At 38.7% G+C, this 20989-nt stretch overlaps 1 protein-coding gene and 1 pseudogene across 3 annotated transcripts in view; both read left to right on the plus strand.

Moving 5' to 3' along the window:
* Positions 1–20989, plus strand: part of EMCN (endomucin) — a 122201-nt gene that overhangs the window by 62376 nt on the left and 38836 nt on the right. For all 3 annotated transcript variants that reach the window (XM_025290383.3, XM_025290386.3, XM_025290384.3), the window contains exon 5: positions 14072–14110. In XM_025290383.3, the coding sequence (XP_025146168.3) occupies positions 14072–14110 (39 nt within the window). The remainder of the gene's footprint in view (positions 1–14071; positions 14111–20989) is intronic.
* LOC112586308 lies at positions 7997–8177 on the plus strand (annotated as a pseudogene).

A 20989-nucleotide genomic window follows, 5' to 3' on the forward strand; every position in this document is an offset into this window, starting at 1 on the left:
AGTCATGTCCTACTCCTTGCAACTCCATGAACTGCAGCATGCCAGGCCTCCCTGTCCATCATCAACTCCTGGAGTCCACCCAAATCCATGTCCATTGAGTCAGTGATGCCATCCAACCATCTCATCCTCTGTCGTCCCCTTCTCCTCCTGCCCTCAATCTTTCCCAGCATCAGGGTCTTTTCCAATGAGTCAGCTCTTCACATCAGGTGGCCAAAGTATTGGAGTTTCACCTTCAACATCAGTCCTTCCAATGAACACCCAGGACTGATCTGCTTTAGGATGGACTGGTTGGATCTCCTTGCAGTCCAAGGGACTCTCAAGCGTCTTCTCCAGCACCACAGTTCAAAAGCATCAATTCTTTGGTGCTCAGCTTTCTTTATAGTCCAACTCTCACATCCATACATGACTACTGGAAAAACCATAGCCTTGACTAGACAGACCTTTGTGGACAAAGTAATGTCTCTGTTTTTTAATATGCTATCTAGGTTGGTCATAACTTTCCTTCCAAGGAGTAAGTGTCTCTTAATTTAATGGCTGCAATCACCATCTGCAATGATTTTGGAGCCTAAAAAAATAAAGTCAGCCACTGTTTCCACTTGTTTCCCCATCTACTTGCCATGAAGTGATGGGATTGGATGCCATGATCTTAGTTTTCTGAATGTTGAGCTTTAAGTCAACTTTTTCACTGAAATGTTAAACTAGTATATTGGATAGAACTAAACTCAGAAAGTTTTCCAGCCCACACTTACAAAAGAACCATGTCTCACTTATATTCTTCCTTTGTTGTTATTGCTGTTGTTTAGTTGCTAAGTTGTGTCCAGCTCTTTTGTGACCCCATGGACTGTGGCCAATCAGGTTCCTCTCTCCATGGGATTTCCCAGGCAAGAACACTGGAGTGGTTTGCCATTTCCTTCTTCAGAGAATAATCCTGACCTAGGAGTCAAACCCACATCTGTTGCACTGGCAGGTGGGTTCCTTACCACTGAGCCACCAGGAAAGCCTGTGTTCTCTCCTAATCTCTACAAATAGGACAACAATTTGGCAACTTTGCTTTGTATGGTGACACTCTATCCCTCCATAGCTGCAAATAAGTGGATGCCAAGGAGGATCAGGTCAAGCCTGGGTGATAATCTATGATATCATCTAACAGAAAAAGGTAAGATTGGCCAAAGCATCAGACAACTTTGATGAAATAGGAAAAAAAATTAGAAAGGAACAAATTGTTAAAACTGACTCAAGAAGTTAGGAAGACTGAAAAGACCTAAAACAATTTAAGATTCTGCATTAAACATTTAAATAAAGAAAGTTCTAAGCAGAATGGCAAAAATTCTGAATTCTATAAAAATATTCTCAGAAGTAATACTAATTTTTCTCAAACTCTTTTGTGACATAGAGGAAACTTGGCACAAATAATTATCTGAGGCCAGTATTACCATAACACCAAAGATAGAAAAGAATGAAAAGAAAATGCAAATAAAACTATAGACCAATATCCTTCATGAACACAGACACAAATATCCTTAATACAATATTAGAAAAAATCAGTAACATATGAAAAGTGATAAAAACATGAACAAATAGGATTCACTTAGGAATGCAAAGTTGGTTTAAGATATGAAAATCAAGTAATGTAATATACCATCTTAGTAGAATCAACAAATGCAGAAAAAGCATTTGACAAAATAAGATTCCCACTCAATTAAAACTCTCAATTAGCTAGAAATAAGTAAAACTTCCTCAAACTGATCAAGGATATCTATGAAAAATATACAGTAAATGTTTTACTTAATAATGAAAGACTAAATACTTTCCTCTTAAAATCTGAAACACAACAAAGATGTCTACTCTCACCAGTACTATTCAAAATTATAACTGGAGGTTCTTTATTAAGATTATAAATAGGTAGATAGAGATAGAAACATTCATCCAGATTGGAAAGGAAGAAATAAAAGTGTTTTTCTCAGCAAACTACATCATTATCTATATAGAAAACCTGAAGATTTCACAATAAATCTACTAGAACTAATAAAGAATATTCTATACCATTCATATTATATTCTATACCACAGGAAATAATTCCATTCATAGTAGCCTCAGAAATAATAAAATATTTAAGAGTAAATTTAACAATAGAAATGCAATATTTGTACACTAGACTAGAAAACACTTCTCTGAGAAATTAAATATCTAAATGGAAAAATTTCCAAGCTGGTGAACATGTGAACATTTGTTCACAGGAGAGGACATGGAAGCATCACGTCCTTTCCCCATGCCTTGCCCTGTGCATCTTTCATCTGGCTGTTCCTGAAGTATATCCTTTTATAATTAGTGATCTAATGAGGTAACTGAAAGTGAATTATCAAGAAAGATTGTTTCCGTCAGTAGGGCTAGTGGAGACCAGAAGTAACAACTTAGCATATCTGATTCCTTGCCCTGTGTCCTTTTCTTTATTCCATGCTGCTATCTCCATAGGTTTTTTGTCGTAGGGCAAATAGTCACATGAGCAGAACTGAACTAAGTCAGGCTAGTCAGTGATACCTAGCACATCATCTGGAGGGGCTCTAGTGGGTTCTAGGACTCTAAAATGGACACATGGATCATTTCCATGCAAGAGGAGCAAAAGGACTAAGGGACCCCCAAAACCACAGCAGAGCTGAACCCCTTCTGATCACAATCTCTGAATATTCACACTGTGGAGTCTGGCATCGGAGTACATCTGGGAGACATGTCACATATGAGCCAGCAGGCCAGACACAGCAGGACAGGGAGGGGAAGGCAACTTGTGTGCTTTCACTGTGACGCACACATGATTTAAATAATTCATTTATTTTAGCATTATGTGAAAAGACCACTTGTTCGTTTTCATGATTTAGACAAGCCCACTAAGCATCAAAATAGAAAAATTTTCATTAGTACAATTACATCTGCTGCTTGAGCAAAGACATCAGATTTTGAAACATTACCACCAGTGTGAAAGTGCTAATGAGATGGAAAAATGACATCATTTTGACTCTGACTTTAGCCACACAAAGCCATTTTCAGGGTTCAAAAGAAAGAAGAAATTGTGGTGGGGGTGTGTAAAATGTGATTTCAGTTACTGCTGTATGTTTAAAAAATTTTAAAAGCCTGTGATATGTGTTTTGAACATTTTCTTATTTTATACTGTAATAATCTACCATCAATTTTCAAAAAAAAATATGTGTTTCTAAGTATATAACCATCAACAAAGACAGAAATAGAAAATAATTAAATGCAAACAGAAGACACTTTACCTAATCATATGTAAATTGTTAATAAAGCACACAAAAAATGCAAAAATAATCCAAGTTCTTTAAACAACATAGTCTTAACTGCACACCCTCTCCAGAAGAATGGATAAAGAGAGGGAGAGAAAAGAAAAACACTGAAAAGAAACCCTGAAATTCACTTGATGAGTTTGTTTTATTGAAATGAATATATTAGCTCTAAATACTTGGTATAAGTGAAAAAACAGATAAATGTGTTCTCAAGATGAAAAGGGGAGATACAAATACAGAATGGGGGAAAGAAAGTTAAACACTGCACTATCAGATTGAAACTTAAGGCATCAGCATAAATTCATGATTAAAATACAAAAATGTATGTAAAATTGCAAAGAATATAAAATAAACAGACATTACATGTTCATAGTTTGGAAGACTTGATGTTTTAAGATGGCAATTCTTCTCAAGTTGATCAGTAACTGATAAAATAGTCAATGCAATTCCTATTAGAATAGCAGAAAGTTTTTTTTTTTTTCTAGAAATTGATAAGCAAATCCCAAAATATATATGGGCTTCCCTAATAGCTCAGTTGGTAAAGAATCTGCCTGCAATACAGGAGACCCCAGTTTGATTCCTGGGTTGGGAAGATCCACTGGAGAAAGGATAGGCTACCCACTTCAGTATTCTTGGGCTTCCCTTGTGGCTCAGCTGGTAAAGAATCAGCCTGCAATATGGGAGACCTGGGTTTGATCCCTGGGTTGGGAAGATACCCTGGAGAAGAGCACAGCTACCCACTCCAGTATTCTGGCCTAGAGAATTCTGTGAACTGTATAACCCATGGGGTTGCAAAGAGTCAGACACAACTGAGCAACTTTCACCTTCACTTTCAAAATATATATGGAAATGAAAGTGACCTAGTATAGCCAAAACACTTTTGAAAAAGAACAATGTTGGAAGACTCAACCACCCCCAACTTCAAAACTTACTGTAAAGCTATAGTAATCAAAACAGGGTATGGAGTTAATGAGTGTTAAGAGTAGCATTATTCATAATTGTCAAATGCTGCAAACAACTCAAATGTCCATTAATTGGTGAAATAGAATATCTCATTGGATTTTCCATTTGAAATGCATTTGGAATGTTCCAAAACATGGGATATCCATATAAGACAGTACCATTCAACAGTTTGAAGATACAAAATACTGACGCATGCTGTAACAGCATGAATCTCAAATACATTATGCAGTGAAAGAAGCCTTTCACAAACTACAACATATACAGTTCCATTTCTGTGAAATATCCAGGATATTTTTTATAGGGACAGAAACCAGATAAGTAGTTGCCTACACCTGAGGACCAGCCTGGGGACTGACTGCAGAAAGGCTCAAGGAAGTTTTTTATATTGAAGAAAATGTTCTAAAACTGGATTATAGTGATGGTTCAATGACTCTATAAATTTACAAAATATTATTGGGTTGTATACTTACAATGAGTGGATTAAGTGGTGAGTTTTCAGATAAATATTCATTTAAGAGCAAAAAGAAAATGTTGATCTAGGCCAATCAAATTTCCTTCCTGGGTAATCTGAACTGGACTAGAAAACCCAAACAAACCAAAAAGCAGGGGGGACTGGAGTAGCTCAGGGTTAGTAGAGAATCTGAGATGGCCATGGTGATTTGTGCGCTTGCCTCTGGCTTCAGGAGGCTTGAGTTGGCAGAGTCAGTAGAGAAGGCTACTGACTATAGATAGACTATGTGGGGAAATGGAGAGATCCCATGAGCAAGGTTAAGTTGTTCAAGAGACATGGAAAAAGTAACAGGACCTGGAGCTCTTCTGATTCCTGACAGATCTTTAGTTGCAGTCCACACGTATCTCCACAAGTACTTCCCTTATCCTGGCCTCCGTGATTTGAAGTAATCTGTGTGTTTAGTAAAAATATCCTAACTAGAAAAGCTACTAATCATCTATAAGAGCCTTATCAAATCCCACTCATTATACATACTGGATGCATTTTTGGCGTAACCAGAGTCCTTAAATGGAGAAGGGAATGGCTACCCACTCCAGTATCCTTGACTTGGAGAATCCCTATGGACAGAGGAGCCTGGGGGGCTACAGTCCCTGGAATAGCAGAGTTGGCCACCACTGAGCAACTGAGCACATAGCCCTTAAAAAGACATCGCTACAGGTGACTCAGTCTCCAAGTCTCTTCTTAGGAGACCTCTAAGCACTGTGGACATTCAAGGCTCACTCTTATCTAGAAGCATGTTGGTAACATCCATTTCCCCCCTTTCTATTGTAATCATCTTAGACATGACATGAAGAAGGTTATTTAGAAGTCTGATTCCACACCATAATTGTAAACTAATAATTGTATATAGTTAGTCGCCATGTAGAGAAATTTGAAGAGAAGGGTCATTTTTCCTTCATAACAGGAACATTTCTCTGTGGCAGTGTTTTGGGTTCTGATAAGCAGAATTTATATGGTAGACAATATATGTCTGAAAAGTACCTTTGGCAAACCAAAACCTCATGCATTTTATAATATAAGTGCCCCAATACAAACAAGAATAAAAGCGAACTATGCGTCTGCCAAATGTGTAACAGTTGATGATTCATCTCCTTCTTAAGCATATGAGCAGTGGTTGCTTGAATAGTGACCTTCAGAGAAAGGCACTGTGGGGACATTATCTCAAATTCAGGCTTGATTTTAGAGTAGACAGGAGTCATGAGGTCTGTTGACAGGGAAAGACAGCCTATTGCTTTCTCCTTCTGGTGGATTCTGACTTAGCTAGAGAGAATATGTGTAACAAGATTATAGGTAGGAGACATCGAGATGGGCAAGTACCAGTACCTAATTCTACTAAAGCAACTGTGGGAAAATGAAAGTGAAAGTGTTAGTCACTCAGTCATGTCCAACTCTTTGTGACCCCATGGGCTGTAACACGACAAGCTTCTCTGTGGAATTCTCCAGGCAAGAATACCAGAGTGGGTTGCCATTCTCTTCTCCAGGGGATCTTCCCGATCCCAGGATTGAACCCGGGTCTCCCACATTGCTGGCAGAGGAAGCCTCAAGTGTGTGGGTAAAAATACTTCTAAACAATTTGCCGTGTCAGAGCCTCTGCTACCACAGAAGATATAATATTATAGACTTGAACTCTGAAGGGAAAAATCTGACTTTTGTTAATTAAAAATAAGTAACATTTATAAGAAATTAGTAGGTTATTTAGTCAAGGGTTAATAACATTTATATGTAACAAATAATTTATCATGTATGTTTCCCTTTTGCATAATCTATCCTAGTTTAGAATAGAGTTTGTTTTTAATACAAAAAGCATATATAATTGTATAAAGATCAAGTAACCACTTCAGATATACTACTGGTTGAACATGAGAATGGCTTCTGCACAAGCCTGTACTTTTCGAGGCACCACACCCTTCTTAAAAGAAATGGTCACTCCAATTATGCCAAGAGGAAGTTGGCTTATTGTTTACTAACAATGATTCTGAAATCAGATAAAGAAAGTGAAAGTGTTAGAAAACTTACTTAGTCGTGTTTGACTCTTTCTGAACCCATGGTCTGTAGCCCACCAGGCTCCTTTGTCCATGGAATTCCCTAGGCAAGAATACTGGAGTGGGTAGCCATTTCCTTCTCCAGGGGATCTTCCTGACCTAGGGATTGAACCCAGATCTCCTACATTGCAGGCAGACACTTTACCAACTGAGCCACCAGGGAAGCCCTTAAAATCAAATAGCTTAGATTCAAATAATAGCACAACCATTTATTTGGACTTTGGCCTTTGGTAAGCTGTTTAACTTCTCTGTGCCTCAGTTTCCTCATCTGTAAAATAGTTGTAATGACTACACTTTTACAGGATTCTTGTGAAGATTAAAAGAGATAAAATAATATGAAGCTTAAAACAGTGTCTGAAAAGAAAACAATACATTTTAGTTATTAATATTATTTCGGTACTGATAATCCTTACAAAAGCCAAGCAAAGATGGTATTTATGGTATCAGTTTCACAAATAAGGAAACAGGATCAGAAAGATGAAATGACTCACCCAATGTTAACAGATGTAATTCAAACCCTGTTTTTCTTGCCTCAAACTCCATAAATATCGATATACCACACTTTCTCTCATTACAACTATTTCACATAAAGTATCTAAAGGAATTAGAAAGCAGGTAGCTTTTAATTGGGTGCATCATATGCTTGACAAACAGAAGTTCAATCACTATAACACTGACCAACCGACTGAATAGAAACCTGGGATTCTCACCAGAAACCTGGGATTCTCACCAGAAACCTGGGATTCTCACCAAGGTGGTTCTCATGCTGTTGCCAACCATGCCAGATTTATTCCTGACCGTGTGACTTGTTCAACCTGTCTTCCTCATCTGTATGGTCATTCTTTCTTCCCCTTGTCCTTCCTCCAACTGATTATTAAAATTCTACACAACCATAAAGAACCTCTACAAAATATCACCTCAGTATTTCCCACACCTTAATGAAGTTTCCAGATATATGTACCATCTGCACTATTATTCATTTAGTACTTTCTTTAAATGGATGCACTTTTTAATTCTTAAATTTGTTTGAAAAGGAAACCATCATGAGTGAAAACCCAGTTTGAAATGGCAGAAGCAGAAGCTAGAAAGTCTCTGTGATGTAAGCAAAATAAAATAAAATTCTCGCTAGATTTTGTTGCTTACCAAAGGCTCTGAATTTTAGCCTTGCTTAATAAATAAATCAAATACTTACCTGGCAGGGGAGATACTGGGATGATGAAGGTGATTTTCACCTCCCCCCACCACCGCCCCCCCTACACAGCGTGGCTTATCTATCACACTTCGGATGTGCTGACCCCTGCAAATCCCACAGAACTTGACTGCATAATTTGTGGTTGTGGGGGACTGCATATGCACTTTTCCCTGTGTGGTGGAAAAAAAGATAAGTACATTCTAGGTATTAATGACATATTTGCATCAAATTGAAATTTTGAAACTTCTTCATTGAAATAAACACAAAAAAACTGAAAATAATTACTTTCTCACTGAATGTTTCAATCTTATTTAACGCCACTTTCCAGTATAGAATCTCTCATATAATGCTATGCATCTCATGCTTTGGAAAAGTCTAATTTTTCTGATCACTCAGGCTCATTATTTCTTTTGTGAATGGCACCATTTATCTATGACATTTATCAGGGAACTTAATTGCAATGTTTCTTACATGCTATTTAATTAGTTTGTATCATTTCATGTGGGCAGATAAAAGAGGAATTCTCAGGATAACAAAGTCTTAGTCACACATCATGGTTTATCCAAACCAGAACTAATCTTTTGTATGATGACTCAGTCAATGCTTTGTTGGGGGGATGGGGGATGGTATGTATGAGGGGGAATGAGAAGGAAAATTTTAATTGGTCATAGTAAATTATTTTTAAGCAAATCAGTAAAGAATTATATATGGGAACAACTACATTTTTTTCCTGGGACTTTTAATGATAAATCATGTTCTGTAGGAAATTATATACAGCTATATATAGCTGGAAATACAATGGCTTTTGTAAGATAATATTTAGCAAAGTTACTTGTATTATTGCTTAAGCTTTCTATCTTAAAAGCTGATAGTTTAAGCAAGGTTTAGTTTGGGATTAAATTGTGGATTAAAGTTTAGCATTTTGAAGTTCATTTGCATTTCATAAGACTTCAGTTTCAAACTGAACCAAGACATTTAAGTTGCCAAACACCCTGATTAAGGATTTGGTCTTGACTCAACAACTAAGTTTGAGACTAGGTTAACAGAATGTACTACACTCATTTCTATTTAACTTCCACTTACTCAGCAGATAAAGAATCTGCCTATAATGCAGGAGACATGGGAGACGCAGGTTTGATCCCTGGGTCGGGAAAATCCACTGGAAGAGGAAATGGCAACCCACTCCAGTATTCTTGCCTGGGAAATCCCATGGACAGAGGAGCCATGCAGGCTATAGTCCCAAAAAGTCGCAGAGTCGAACACAACTGAATGACTAAGCACACCTGCTTCCTCTCCAGATCAGAATTTGGCCTTTTCTTATAGCATATTTGCATTATGAAACTTAAACACACACACACACACACAGAGGAATAATTACAGATGTCTTCACTTTTCATTAGTTTCCACAACTTTAGCCATATTCCATAGCATTCATCTCTATTCAGATTTTATATTCACAAAACTGAGTCGAAATTTGAAAATAGAATGCCGTATGAAGATGTTTTATTATCTTCAAAATAATACATCCTTGATTTCAGGATAAAAAGTATATATTTCCCAGTACTAATTAAGTATTTAAGATTTACAGAATTTTTTTCTCAGAATAACAATATATTCATTCATATAGAAATATCTGGACCTCTGAAGACTCAAGAAAAGGGTTTTGAATTGCTATCTTTTTTTTTTTTTTTTACTATTGCACTACTTCTTAAGGCATGTCATTTTTATTTTATGTAATATGTCCCTGAGAAGTCATTATGCATTTTTGAAGGATGAAAAAAATGCAAAAAAGAATAGTCAGGAGGCTTTGTCTGATATGAGTTTAAAATTGTTCGTTCTCAATAAAGTGTATCAGCAAGAAAGATTATGACCTTATATTAAAAGCAGGAAGAACAAAGGTTTTGATTTCGTTTGTATTCTAATCCTCTGGCAGCTGATAAATATTTTAACTGCATCCTCCAAGTACAGCATTATGCCATGTACAAAATTATTTTAACTAGTTATGAAAAGTAGAAATTAATTACATAAGCTTTCCACTGAGAACAGTTTATTGGAAAAAAAAGCTGTCTCTTAGTAAAAGAAGATGGACCTTAGAACCAACGGACCTGAATTATAATCACAGTCCTCCCTTTGAGAACATAGTTTCACTTCTTTCAACTATTACTTGCAGATCTGCAAAATGAAAATAATAACATCTTTCTCATAGACATCAATGATTAATATATGGAATTGATCAGAAGAGTTGCTTCAAAAATAGTAGCTATCATTATCCAACTAGCAATTTTTAATAACACATTCATTTTGCCTTAAAAATTGAATTCAGTAGGTAAAATTAGTTTTTATTTTTATTATTATTATCAATTATTATTTTATATTATTATTTGTTCACTCCCTATGTTTTTACCAGAGACCTAGTATGGATAGTGTGGATAGACCTAGTATGAAGAAGGCGATGGCACCCCACTCCAGTACTCCTGCCTGGAAAATCCCATGGACAGAGGAGCCTGGTGCGCTGCAGTCCATGGGGTTGCTAAGAGTCAGGCACAACTGAGCAACTTCACTTTCACTTTTCACTTTCAGGCATTGGAGAAGGAAATGGCAACCCACTCCAGTGTTCTTGCCTGGAGAATCCCAGGGACGGGGGAGCCTGGTGGGCTGCCGTCTATGGGGTCACACAGTCAGACACGACTGAAGTGACTTAACAGCAGTATGGATAGTAGATGCTGAAATTATGACCCTGAGTAAAATAAGAAATCTCTGTCCTCCTGGACGTACATTCTAACAGTAAACAAAGCAGTTTAAAAAAAATAAATGTCCCTGGAGTGATAAACTGGTGAGCAAACAAAGAATGATGGTGGGCTGAGATAGAGGGAAATGAGAAGACAGCTTTCAATAAGGTGGTTGGAGAAGACTTTTCTGAGTGGTGACACCCGAACAGTCATGAAGGGTGAGAAGGAGCCAGTGTAGGCCTGAGAGGACAGCCCACAGGCTTAGGGCCAGCAGGCCGTCTGAGGCAAGGGATCCCTGGGACATTTATCTACCATGGAGACGCCAAGCAGGCTGTGACAGCGGGAGTGAATTGAGGAGCAAGGCAGGAGCCATGTCCTATGGAGAACCACTAGCTGTAGTGAGGAGAGGAATAAGGAGCCATTGGAGTAATGAAATGTTAATTAAAAAAATTTTTTTCTAGGTGGCTGTTACACGTACTAAGGAGAGAGATATAGGTGCTAGATGAATTGTAGTCAATTGAATGGTGAGGTGTATGTGAAATATATTTTGAAGCTAGGGCTGATGAGGTGAGAAAAAAATGAATCAAGAAAAAAAAAGAAGAAAGGCCACTACTTTTTGGCTCATGCACCTGGGAGGCAACAGTACCATCAGTTCAGTTCAGTTCAGTTCAGTCGCTCAGTCGTGTCCGACTCTTTGCCACCCCATGAATCGCAGCACGCCAGGCCTCCCTGTCCATCACCAACTCCCGGAGTTCATTCAAACCCAATGTCCATCGACTTGGTGATGCCATCCAGCCACCTCATCCTCTGTCGTCCCCTTCTCCTCCTGCTCCCAATCCCTCCCAGCATCAGAGTCTTTTCCAATGAGTCAACTCTTTGCATGAGATGGCCGAAGTATTGGAGTCTCAGCTTCAGCATCATTCCCTCCAAAGAGCACCCAGGACCAATCTCCTTTAGAATGGACTGGTTGGATCTACCTGCAGTCCAAGGGACTCTCAAGAGTCTTCCATACTTTGGTTCAAAAAAGTGAAAGGGGAGGTGTGTTTGAGGACACAAGTCAAGAGTTAGGAATGGATAAAGAAGTGCGGTGTATAGATACAATGGAATATTGCATGCGTGCTAAGTCACTTCAGTCGTGTCCAACTCTTTGTGACCCTGTGAACTGTAGCCTGCCAGGATCCTCTGTCCATCAGATTCTTTAGGCAAGAATATTGGGGTGGGCTGTCATGCCCTCCTCCAGGGGATCTTTCTGACCCAGGGATCAAACACATGTCTTTCATGTTTCCTGCATTGGCAGATAGATTTTTCCCACTAGTGCCACCACATTCAGTTCAGTTCAGTTCAGTTGCTCAGTCGTGTCCGACTCTTTGCAACCCCATGAATCACAGCACGCCAGGCCTCCCTGTCCATCACCAACTCCCAGAGTTCACCCAGACTCACATCCATCGAGTCAGTGATGCCATCCAGCCATCTCATCCTCTGTCGTCCCCTTCTCCTCCTGCCCCCAATCCCTCCCAGCATCAGAGTCTTTTCCAATGAGTCAACTCTTCACAACAGGTGGCCAAAGTACTGGAGTTTCAGCTTTAGCATCATTCATTCCAAAGAAATCCTAGGGCTGATCTCCTTCAGAATGGACTGGTTGGATCTCCTTGCAGTCCAAGGGACTCTCAAGAGTCTTCTCCAACACCACAGTTCAAAAGCATCAATTCTTCGGCGCTCAGCCTTCTTCACAGTCCAACTCTCACATCCATGCATGACCACAGGAAAAACCATAGCCTTGACTAGATGGACCTTTGTTAGCAAAGTAATGTCTCTGCTTTTGAATATGCTATCTAGGTTGGACATAACTTTCCTTCACAGACATAAAAATGAATGAAATAATGCCACTTGCAGCAACATTGATAGACCTAGAATATATCATGCTAAGTGGAGTCGGACAGAGAAAGACACATGATACTGCTTATATGTGGAATCTAAAACAAAAAGCTACAAATGAACTTATTTACAAAATAGGAATAGACCCCCAGACATAGAAAACAAAGCTGCGGTTACCAAAAAAGGGGAGAAGGGGGAGATAAATTAGGAGTCTGGAATTAAGATATATACACTATTGTATATAAAATAGATAATAATGAAATTTACTGTATAGCACAGGGACTTATGGGCTTCCCTGGTGGCTCAACAGTAAAGACTCCACCTGCAATTCAGGAGCTACAGGAGACACGGGTTTGATCTCTGGCTCAGGAAGATCCCCTCGAGGAGGGCATGGCAACCCACTCCAGTATCTTGCCTGGGAAATCCCATGAACAGAGGAGCTTGACAGGCTACAGTCCATGGGGTTGCAAAGAGCTGGACACGACTGAAGCAACTTAGCACTCAATATTTTGTAATAACCTACAAGGCAAAAATCTGAAAAACAGTATATTTAGATATAAAACTGAATCACTGTGCTGTATACCTGCAACTAACACAGCATTTTATATCAACTCTACTTCAGTTTAAAAAAAAAAAGGGGGTTCTGTTTTGGGCATGTAAAATTTAACATGCTGTTAAGACAGGTGAAGATACAAAGGAAGCAAGTGGATGTTTGGATTCACCATCATTATTGGGCTTCTATTTATCTCAAATATTTCTATATTTTTTCATGTGGAAAATCTTGACTCGTGGTGCAAACACTCAAGTTTCTTGAAATGATATTTGCTTATAATTCTCTCAAGCGATTTTACTTGTAGAAAGCTCTACTGAGCTCTATTCCCTTTACAGGAATTTCTTAAGTTTCAAAGGTATCTGTCTGAACCATCCTAAATCTTCCTCAGATCAAGAGATGTGCAATATCTTAGTAGGAGTATGACATATGGCAGTGCCACTCATGAAGCACCCACTGAAGTTTCTGTAGTCTTCTGGATTCTCTTGGCATATTCAAGAAGTGGGGTTGTACCAGATGCCCCAAAGGAGGATGCAGCGAACTTTGGATCACAGGCCAAATCCAAGCCCCAGTCTATTTTTGTAATTAAAATTTAATGAGAATATTGCCGTACCTATTCTTTAGATATTACATATGGCTGTATTCACACTACAATAGCAAAAGCTGAATAGTTAGTAGAGACTTATGGCCCACAAAGCTTAAATACTATCTGTCCCTTTAAGAAAGAGTTGACTGACCCCTGCTCCGAAGTTTCTTTTATTCAGGAAGCCTCATTATTTGGTGACTTGAGGAAAGTAAATCAGAAATGAACTAAAATCTCTATGCAACTACCACCTGAAACAATTGTGAGAGTAGATATTTGATATTCAACGTTTAATTTTAGCAATTTTCTTTCTTTTTTTTTTCTCTAAAGCTGAGACTCAGAGTTCAATCAAAGCAACAGAAACACCAGGTAAGTTCATTTTCTTTTCTCTGAGGATATTCCTGAGTAAAATCCCAAGAAGAAGACAAAGTAGATCAATCAGTTAGAGGACTGGTTGAAATAGTATAAAAGAAAATATTACATGGCAACTAAAATAGTTAGGAAACCTTGTGTTAAAAAAAATGCAGACAAGGAGAATATGCAACAGTGTGTCTGAGTGCTGTGGGCTTGGGTTAGCGGAACCAGCTCTGGGAAATGCATAAAGCTTGTGGAATTTTCCTCTCCCCAGAACCTACTGTTCCTGGTCTGTTTGTGCGGTCAGCTTGCCCTCTCCCAGAAGTATAGGGTGTGCTTTTGCTGTCGTCTCTACTTTCTAACAAAGCCTGGTCCTGGCATCCAAAGAGATGATGTTATAAACCACAGTTAACAGTCTAAAATGCTATCACTTTGAGAAGCACTCATGCTTTGCCATCCTTAGTTTTAAGCTGAAAAAATTTTGGATGATGGAGCAACGGAAATTGGAGAAGATTATTGGCAGAGGAAAATGGTCATGTTGAATCTTCATACTGTTTCGAAATTGTAATTATTTGGAGATTTTTATTTTCATAACTCCCATCTGGTACATGTATAAGTGACATATCTCTTAGGTTATCAATATTAACCACCTTTGCTATATACTAAATGAGAAATATGTGAAATAAACCTAGGAGATCACAAAACTTGTTTTTTTTTTTTTTTTTTTGGACCAGAGAAAGATTTACTGCAGAGCTGAGCAAGGAGAACAGGTGGCTAGGAAATACAGAGATCATGTAACTTTTTTTAAAAAATGGAAAAATAAAGCCATGAAAATTATGAGTGACTCTAATATTTTCACAGCAAATGTCCTAAATAGTCATCATGGTCTACCATCAAGAATTAGAAATGGAAGTTATATGCTTTTAAATTTAAATTATTTATCTTCTATATAATATATCAAATAATAAAGGAAGTTATTTTTATATTGTTAACTCTATTTCACCTCATCACTGTATTTTTTATCCTTTATTTCCATCTACACAGTCTAGAAATGCATTGGAAAAAGCCTTGGGAAAAACAAAACATAAAAATAGTGCATCCAGGCAAAGAGGGCAGCTTTGCGTTGGCTGATGCTTTACACTGTTCTGGAGAAATCCTGTCCCCTGTTTCATGGATTGGTTATCAAGGAGGAGTTACAGATGGAGGAGAATCGGGAGGCTGCCAAAATTGTCAGCTCTTTTTAAGGAGAGACCAAAGCATCTTTTATTTTGTTTAAAAGATAGTATTTACAAAATTCCAGCTTTAACTACAATTGATTTTTACATGTAATGAAAAGCACATTTAGATTTTAATTTTGAATTATAGAAACTAATTCTCCTAAAATAGATAATAGACAAACCATTGATTTGAACAGTGGTTTAGAAAGAAATATGGCCGATTCTATCAACTGCAAGAAAGGTCAGTCTTAAATTTCAGATATATGGTAGGGCTAAAGCCTAAATCCAGGTTCACTCAAAAAAAATTAACAAATATCCCCCATCTTCCTTAAAATAATTAGTATTTTTCTTTTAGGTAATGTTGAGGTAAATGTTTAGGTAATGTTGACAGACTGTGGTCCACTGGAGAAGGGAATGGCAAACCACTTCAGTATTCTTGCCTTGAGAACCCCATGAACAGTATGAAAAGGCAAAATGATAGGATACTGAAAGAGGAACTCCCCAGGTCAGTAGGTGCCCAATATGCTACTGGAGATCAGTGGAGAAATAACTCCAGAAAGAATGAAGGGATGGAGCCAAAGCAAAAACAATACCCAGTTGTGGATGTGACTGGTGATAGAAGCAAGGTCCGATGCTGTAAAGAGCAATATTGCATAGGAACCAGGAATGTCAGGTCCATGAATCAAGGCAAATTGGAAGTGGTCAAACAAGAGATGGCAAGAGTGAATGTCGGCATTCTAGGAATCAGCAAACTAAAATGGACTGGAAGGGGAGAATTTAACTCAGATGACCATTATATCTACTACTGCGGGCAGGAATCCCTCAGAAGAAATGGAGTAGCCATCATGGTCAACAAAAGAGTCCAAAATGCAGTACTTGGATGCAATCTCAAAAACGACAGAATGATCTCTGTTCGTTTCCAAGGCAAACCATTCGATATCACAGTAATCCAAGTCTATGCCCCAACCAGTAACGCTGAAGAAGCTGCAGTTGAACGGTTCTATGAAGACCTACAAGACCTTTTAGAACTAACACCCAAAAAAGATGTCGTTTTCATTATAGGGGACTGGAATGCAAAAGTAGGCAGTCAAGAAACACCTGGAGTAACAGGCAAATTTGGCCTTGGAATACGGAATGAAGCAGGGCAAAGGATAATAGAGTCTTGCCAAGAAAATGCACTGGTCATAGCAAACACCCTCTTCCAACAAACACAAGAGAAGACTCTACACATGAACATCACCAGATGGTCAACACCAAAATCAGATTGATTATATTCTTTGCAGCCAAAGATGGAGAAGCTCTATACAGTCAGCAAAAATAAGACCAGGAGCTGACTGTGCCTCAGATCATGAACTCCTTATTGCCAAATTCAGACTTAAAATGAAGAAAGTAGGGAAAACCACTAGACCATTCAGGTATGACCTAAATAAAATCCCTTATGATTATACAGTAGAAGTGAGAAATAGATTTAAGGGCCTAGATCTGATAGATAGAGTGCCTGATGAACTATAGACTGAGGTTCGTGACATTGTACAGGAGACAGGGATCAAGACCATCCCCATGGAAAAGAAATGCAAAAAAGCAAAATAGCTGTCTGGGGAGGCCTTACAAATGGCTGTGAAAAGAAGAGAAGTGAAAAGCAAAGGAGAAAAGGAAAGATATAAACATCTGAATGCAGAGTTCCAAAGAATAGCAAGAAGAGATAAGAAAGCCTTCCTCAGTGATCAATGCAAAGAAATAGAGGAAAACAACAGAATGGGAAAGACTAGAAATCTCTTCAAGAAAATCAGAGATACCAAGGGAACACTTCATGCAAAGATGGGCTCGATAAAGGACAGAAATAGTATGGACTTAACAGAAGCAGAAGATATTAAGAAGAGGTGGCAAGAATACACAGAAGAACTGTACAAAAAAGATCTTCACGACCCAGATAATCTCGATTGTGTGATCACTGACCTAGAGCCAGACATCCTGGAATGTGAAGTCAAGTGGGCCTTAAAAAGCATCACTATGAACAAAGCTAGTGGAGGTGATGGAATTCCAGTTGAGCTATTCCAAATCCTGAAAGATGATGCTGTGAAAGTGCTGCATTCAATATGCCAGCAATTTGGAAAACTCAGCAGTGGCCACAGGACTGGAAAAGGTCAGTTTTCATTCCAATCCCAAAGAAAGGCAATGCCAAAGAATGCTCCAACTACCGCACAATTGAACTCATCTCACATGCTAGTAAAGTAATGCTCAAAATTCTCCAAGCCAGGCTTCAGCAATATGTGAACCGTGAACTTCCTGATGTTCAAGCTGGTTTTAGAAAAGGCAGAGGAACCAGAGATCAAATTGTCAACATCCGCTGGATCATGGAAAAAGCAAGAGAGTTCCAGAAAAACATCTATTTCTGCTTTACTGACTATGCCAAAGCCTTTGACTTTGTGGATCACAATAAACTGTGGAAAATTCTGAAAGAGATGGAAATCCCAGACCACCTGACCTGCCTCTTGAGAAATCTGAATGCAGGTCAGGAAGCAACAGTTAGAACTGGACATGGAACAACAGACTGGTTCCAAATAGGAAAAGGAGTACGTCAAGGCTGTATATTGTCACCCTGCTTATTTACCTTATATGCAGAGTACATCATGAGAAACGCTGGGCTGGAAGAAGCACTATCTGGAATCAAGATTGCCAGGAGAAATATCAATCACCTCAGCTATGCAGATGACACCACCTTTATGGCAGAAAGTGAAGAAGAACTAAAAAGCCTCTTGATGAAAGTGAAAGTGGAGAGTGAAAAAGTGGGCTTAAAGCTCAACATTCAGAAAACAAAGATCATGGCATCTGGTCTGATAACTTCATGGGTAATAGATGGGGAAACAGTGGAAACAGTGGCTGACTTTATTTTTTGGGGCTCCAAAATCACTGCAGATCATGACTGCAGACATGAAATTAAAAGACGCTTACTCCTTGGAAGGAAAGTTATAACCAACCTAGATAGCATATTGGAAAGCAGAGACATTACTTTGCTAAGAAAGGTCTGTCTAGTCAAGGCTATGGTTTTTCCAGTGGTCATGTATGGCTGTGAGAGTTGGACTGTGAAGAAGGCTGAGCACCGAAGAATTGATGTTTTTGAACTGTGGTGTTGGAGAAGACTTTTGAGAGTCCTTTGGACTGCAAGGAGATCCAACCAGTCCATTCTGAAGGAGATCAGCCCTGGGATTTCTTTGGAATGAATGATGCTAAAGCTGAAACTCCAGTACTTTGGCCACCTGATGCGAAGAGTTGACTCATTGGAAAAGACTCTGATGCTGGGAGGGATTGGGGGCAGGAGGAGAAGGGGACGACAGAGGATGAGATGGCTGGATGGCATCACCGACTCAATGGACGTGAGCCTGAGTGAACTCTGGGAGTTGGTGATGGACAGGGAGGCCTGGCGTGCTGTGATTCATGGGGTTGCAAAGAGTCGGACACGACTGAGTGACTGAACTGAACTGAACTCAACTGAATACACATTTAATCTTTGACTAGAACATTCATAGCTCTCACATTTGATATTTTCTTTCATATAATGCATCTGGCTTCAATTTCCATGAAAAATTATGTTTTTACCACTCTCTTCAAAAATTATTGTTAAGGGTGTAGAAATTGGTAATTGTTTTATGTAGGATCTTTTTTTGGAATTCAGAATAAGGCAACTGTATATAAAATGTGAATTATAAGCAATTATATGTAGATATGGACTTCTCTGTTGGCTCACATGGTAAAGAATCTGCCTGCAAGGCAGTGGACCCAGGTTCAATGCCTGAGTTGGGAAGATTCCCTGGAGAAGGAAATGTATATCCATTCCAGTATTCTTACATGGAGAAATCCATGGACAGAGGAGCCTAGCAGGCTATAGTCAATGGGGTTGCAAAGAGTCAGACACAACTGAACAACTAATACTTTCTTTTTCTTTTCTATATGTAGATATGACATTCAATTTTATATAATAAACATACAAGAAAGGTAGTCACAGTTAGATGGACATGATTGATCAAGGTCAGAAGACATGTCCATTCATTTCATTCAATAGAGCAAAGGTTGTATGAATGGACAGCTGTGTTTAGTAATGCTAAGCATGAAGAAGAATTCATACCCAATATCTAAAACATGTGGGAGAGTAAAATTTCAACTGCCCACTGTAACATACCTGGTAAGATTCCAAGTTTAGTATAATCCCCTGCTAAATATACAGAAGGATATATTCAACCAATCACTGCTAACCGAGGCATTCAATCTTTGTTCTGTTCCATCACATATAGCACTAGCTAAGATTTTGAGTGATACATGGAGCCTGCCATGAAGGGTTACTAAAGACTAGTCAATATAATAAATAACTATAATAACTCCAGCAGTCATATAGGTATAAAGTGATGTGTCAGTGATAAGCCTCAGATAACCTTATATTAGGATCAGAGGAGGGAAAGAATTTTTTTCCCCTTTATCTGTGGTAGCATACACTGGGTGAGATAAAAGCAGTTTAAGAAAGACGAGAAATGGTTTCATGAAAAAAGTGGTCTTCTAGCTCCCAGATTTTTGTGCCTACTTGATTTTTTAGCTCTGAGTTCAGAGCTAATGAGGATATTGAAAGACCCACTAAAAAGCGATGAAAGACTGTTTATTCCCTGGAGATATATGCAGACATTATGTGGCCATTACAACAATTTAAAGCAATGATAGAATTCACTTTTTTTAGCCTTATCATTTTCCGACAGGCAGGCAGAGCTAATAACTTGTCCTTGAAAATTAACCTTTTGATTTCTTTGTAAGAGATCTCAGCTCAAAGAAAAATGGACCAATGTGCCTCAATATATTGGGAAAGGAATAAACCATTTGCCCTTAATTTCCTGAAAATACAACTATATTTGTCCAGGTTTTCCAGAGAAGCAGAACAAAGAGAATATACATATATAAATATGTATTTATATAAACATATGGAAATCTCTAAAGAGATGTATTATAAAGAATTGGCTCAACGCATTACAGAGTCTGAGAAGTCTTGAGACCTCAGTTGGCAAACGAGGTCCAGAAGCAGGGAGAGTGCATGTGCAGTTCTAGGCCCAGTCCAAAGTGCTGAGACCAGAAGAGCAGATGCTGTAAGTTCCAGGCTGAAAGCTGGCAAGCTCAAGATCCAAGAGGAGACAATAGCTCAGTTCAAAGGCACGGAAACACTGATATCCCAGCTCAAGGCAATCAGGCAGAAAGAATTCCTTCTTACTCCGGGAAGCCTTTCGGTTTGCGTGTGTGCATGCTCAGTCATGTCCATCTCTTTGCGACCCCGTACAGGCCTCCAACTGATTGGATGAGAGCCACCCTAATGGAGGTAATATATTTCACTCATCTACTGATTTGAATATTAATCTCATCCAAAAACACATTCACAGGCACACCCAGAATAATGCTTGACCAATACCTGAGAGGCAAGTTCAATCCCTGGGTTGGGAAAAATCCCCTGGAGAAGGAAATGGCAACCTGCTCCAGTATTCTTGCCTGGGAAATTCCATGGACAGAAGAGCCTGTTGGGCTACAGTCCATGGGGTCACAAAGAGTCAGGTAAAACTTTGTGACTAAACAACCATATCAAATATCTGAGAACCCCATAGCCAAGTCAACACAAAAAATTAATCATCACAGCATTCTCATTGTGACC

Source organism: Bubalus bubalis, chromosome 7, assembly GCF_019923935.1.
Source record: "Bubalus bubalis isolate 160015118507 breed Murrah chromosome 7, NDDB_SH_1, whole genome shotgun sequence".
NCBI lineage: Eukaryota > Metazoa > Chordata > Mammalia > Artiodactyla > Bovidae > Bubalus > Bubalus bubalis.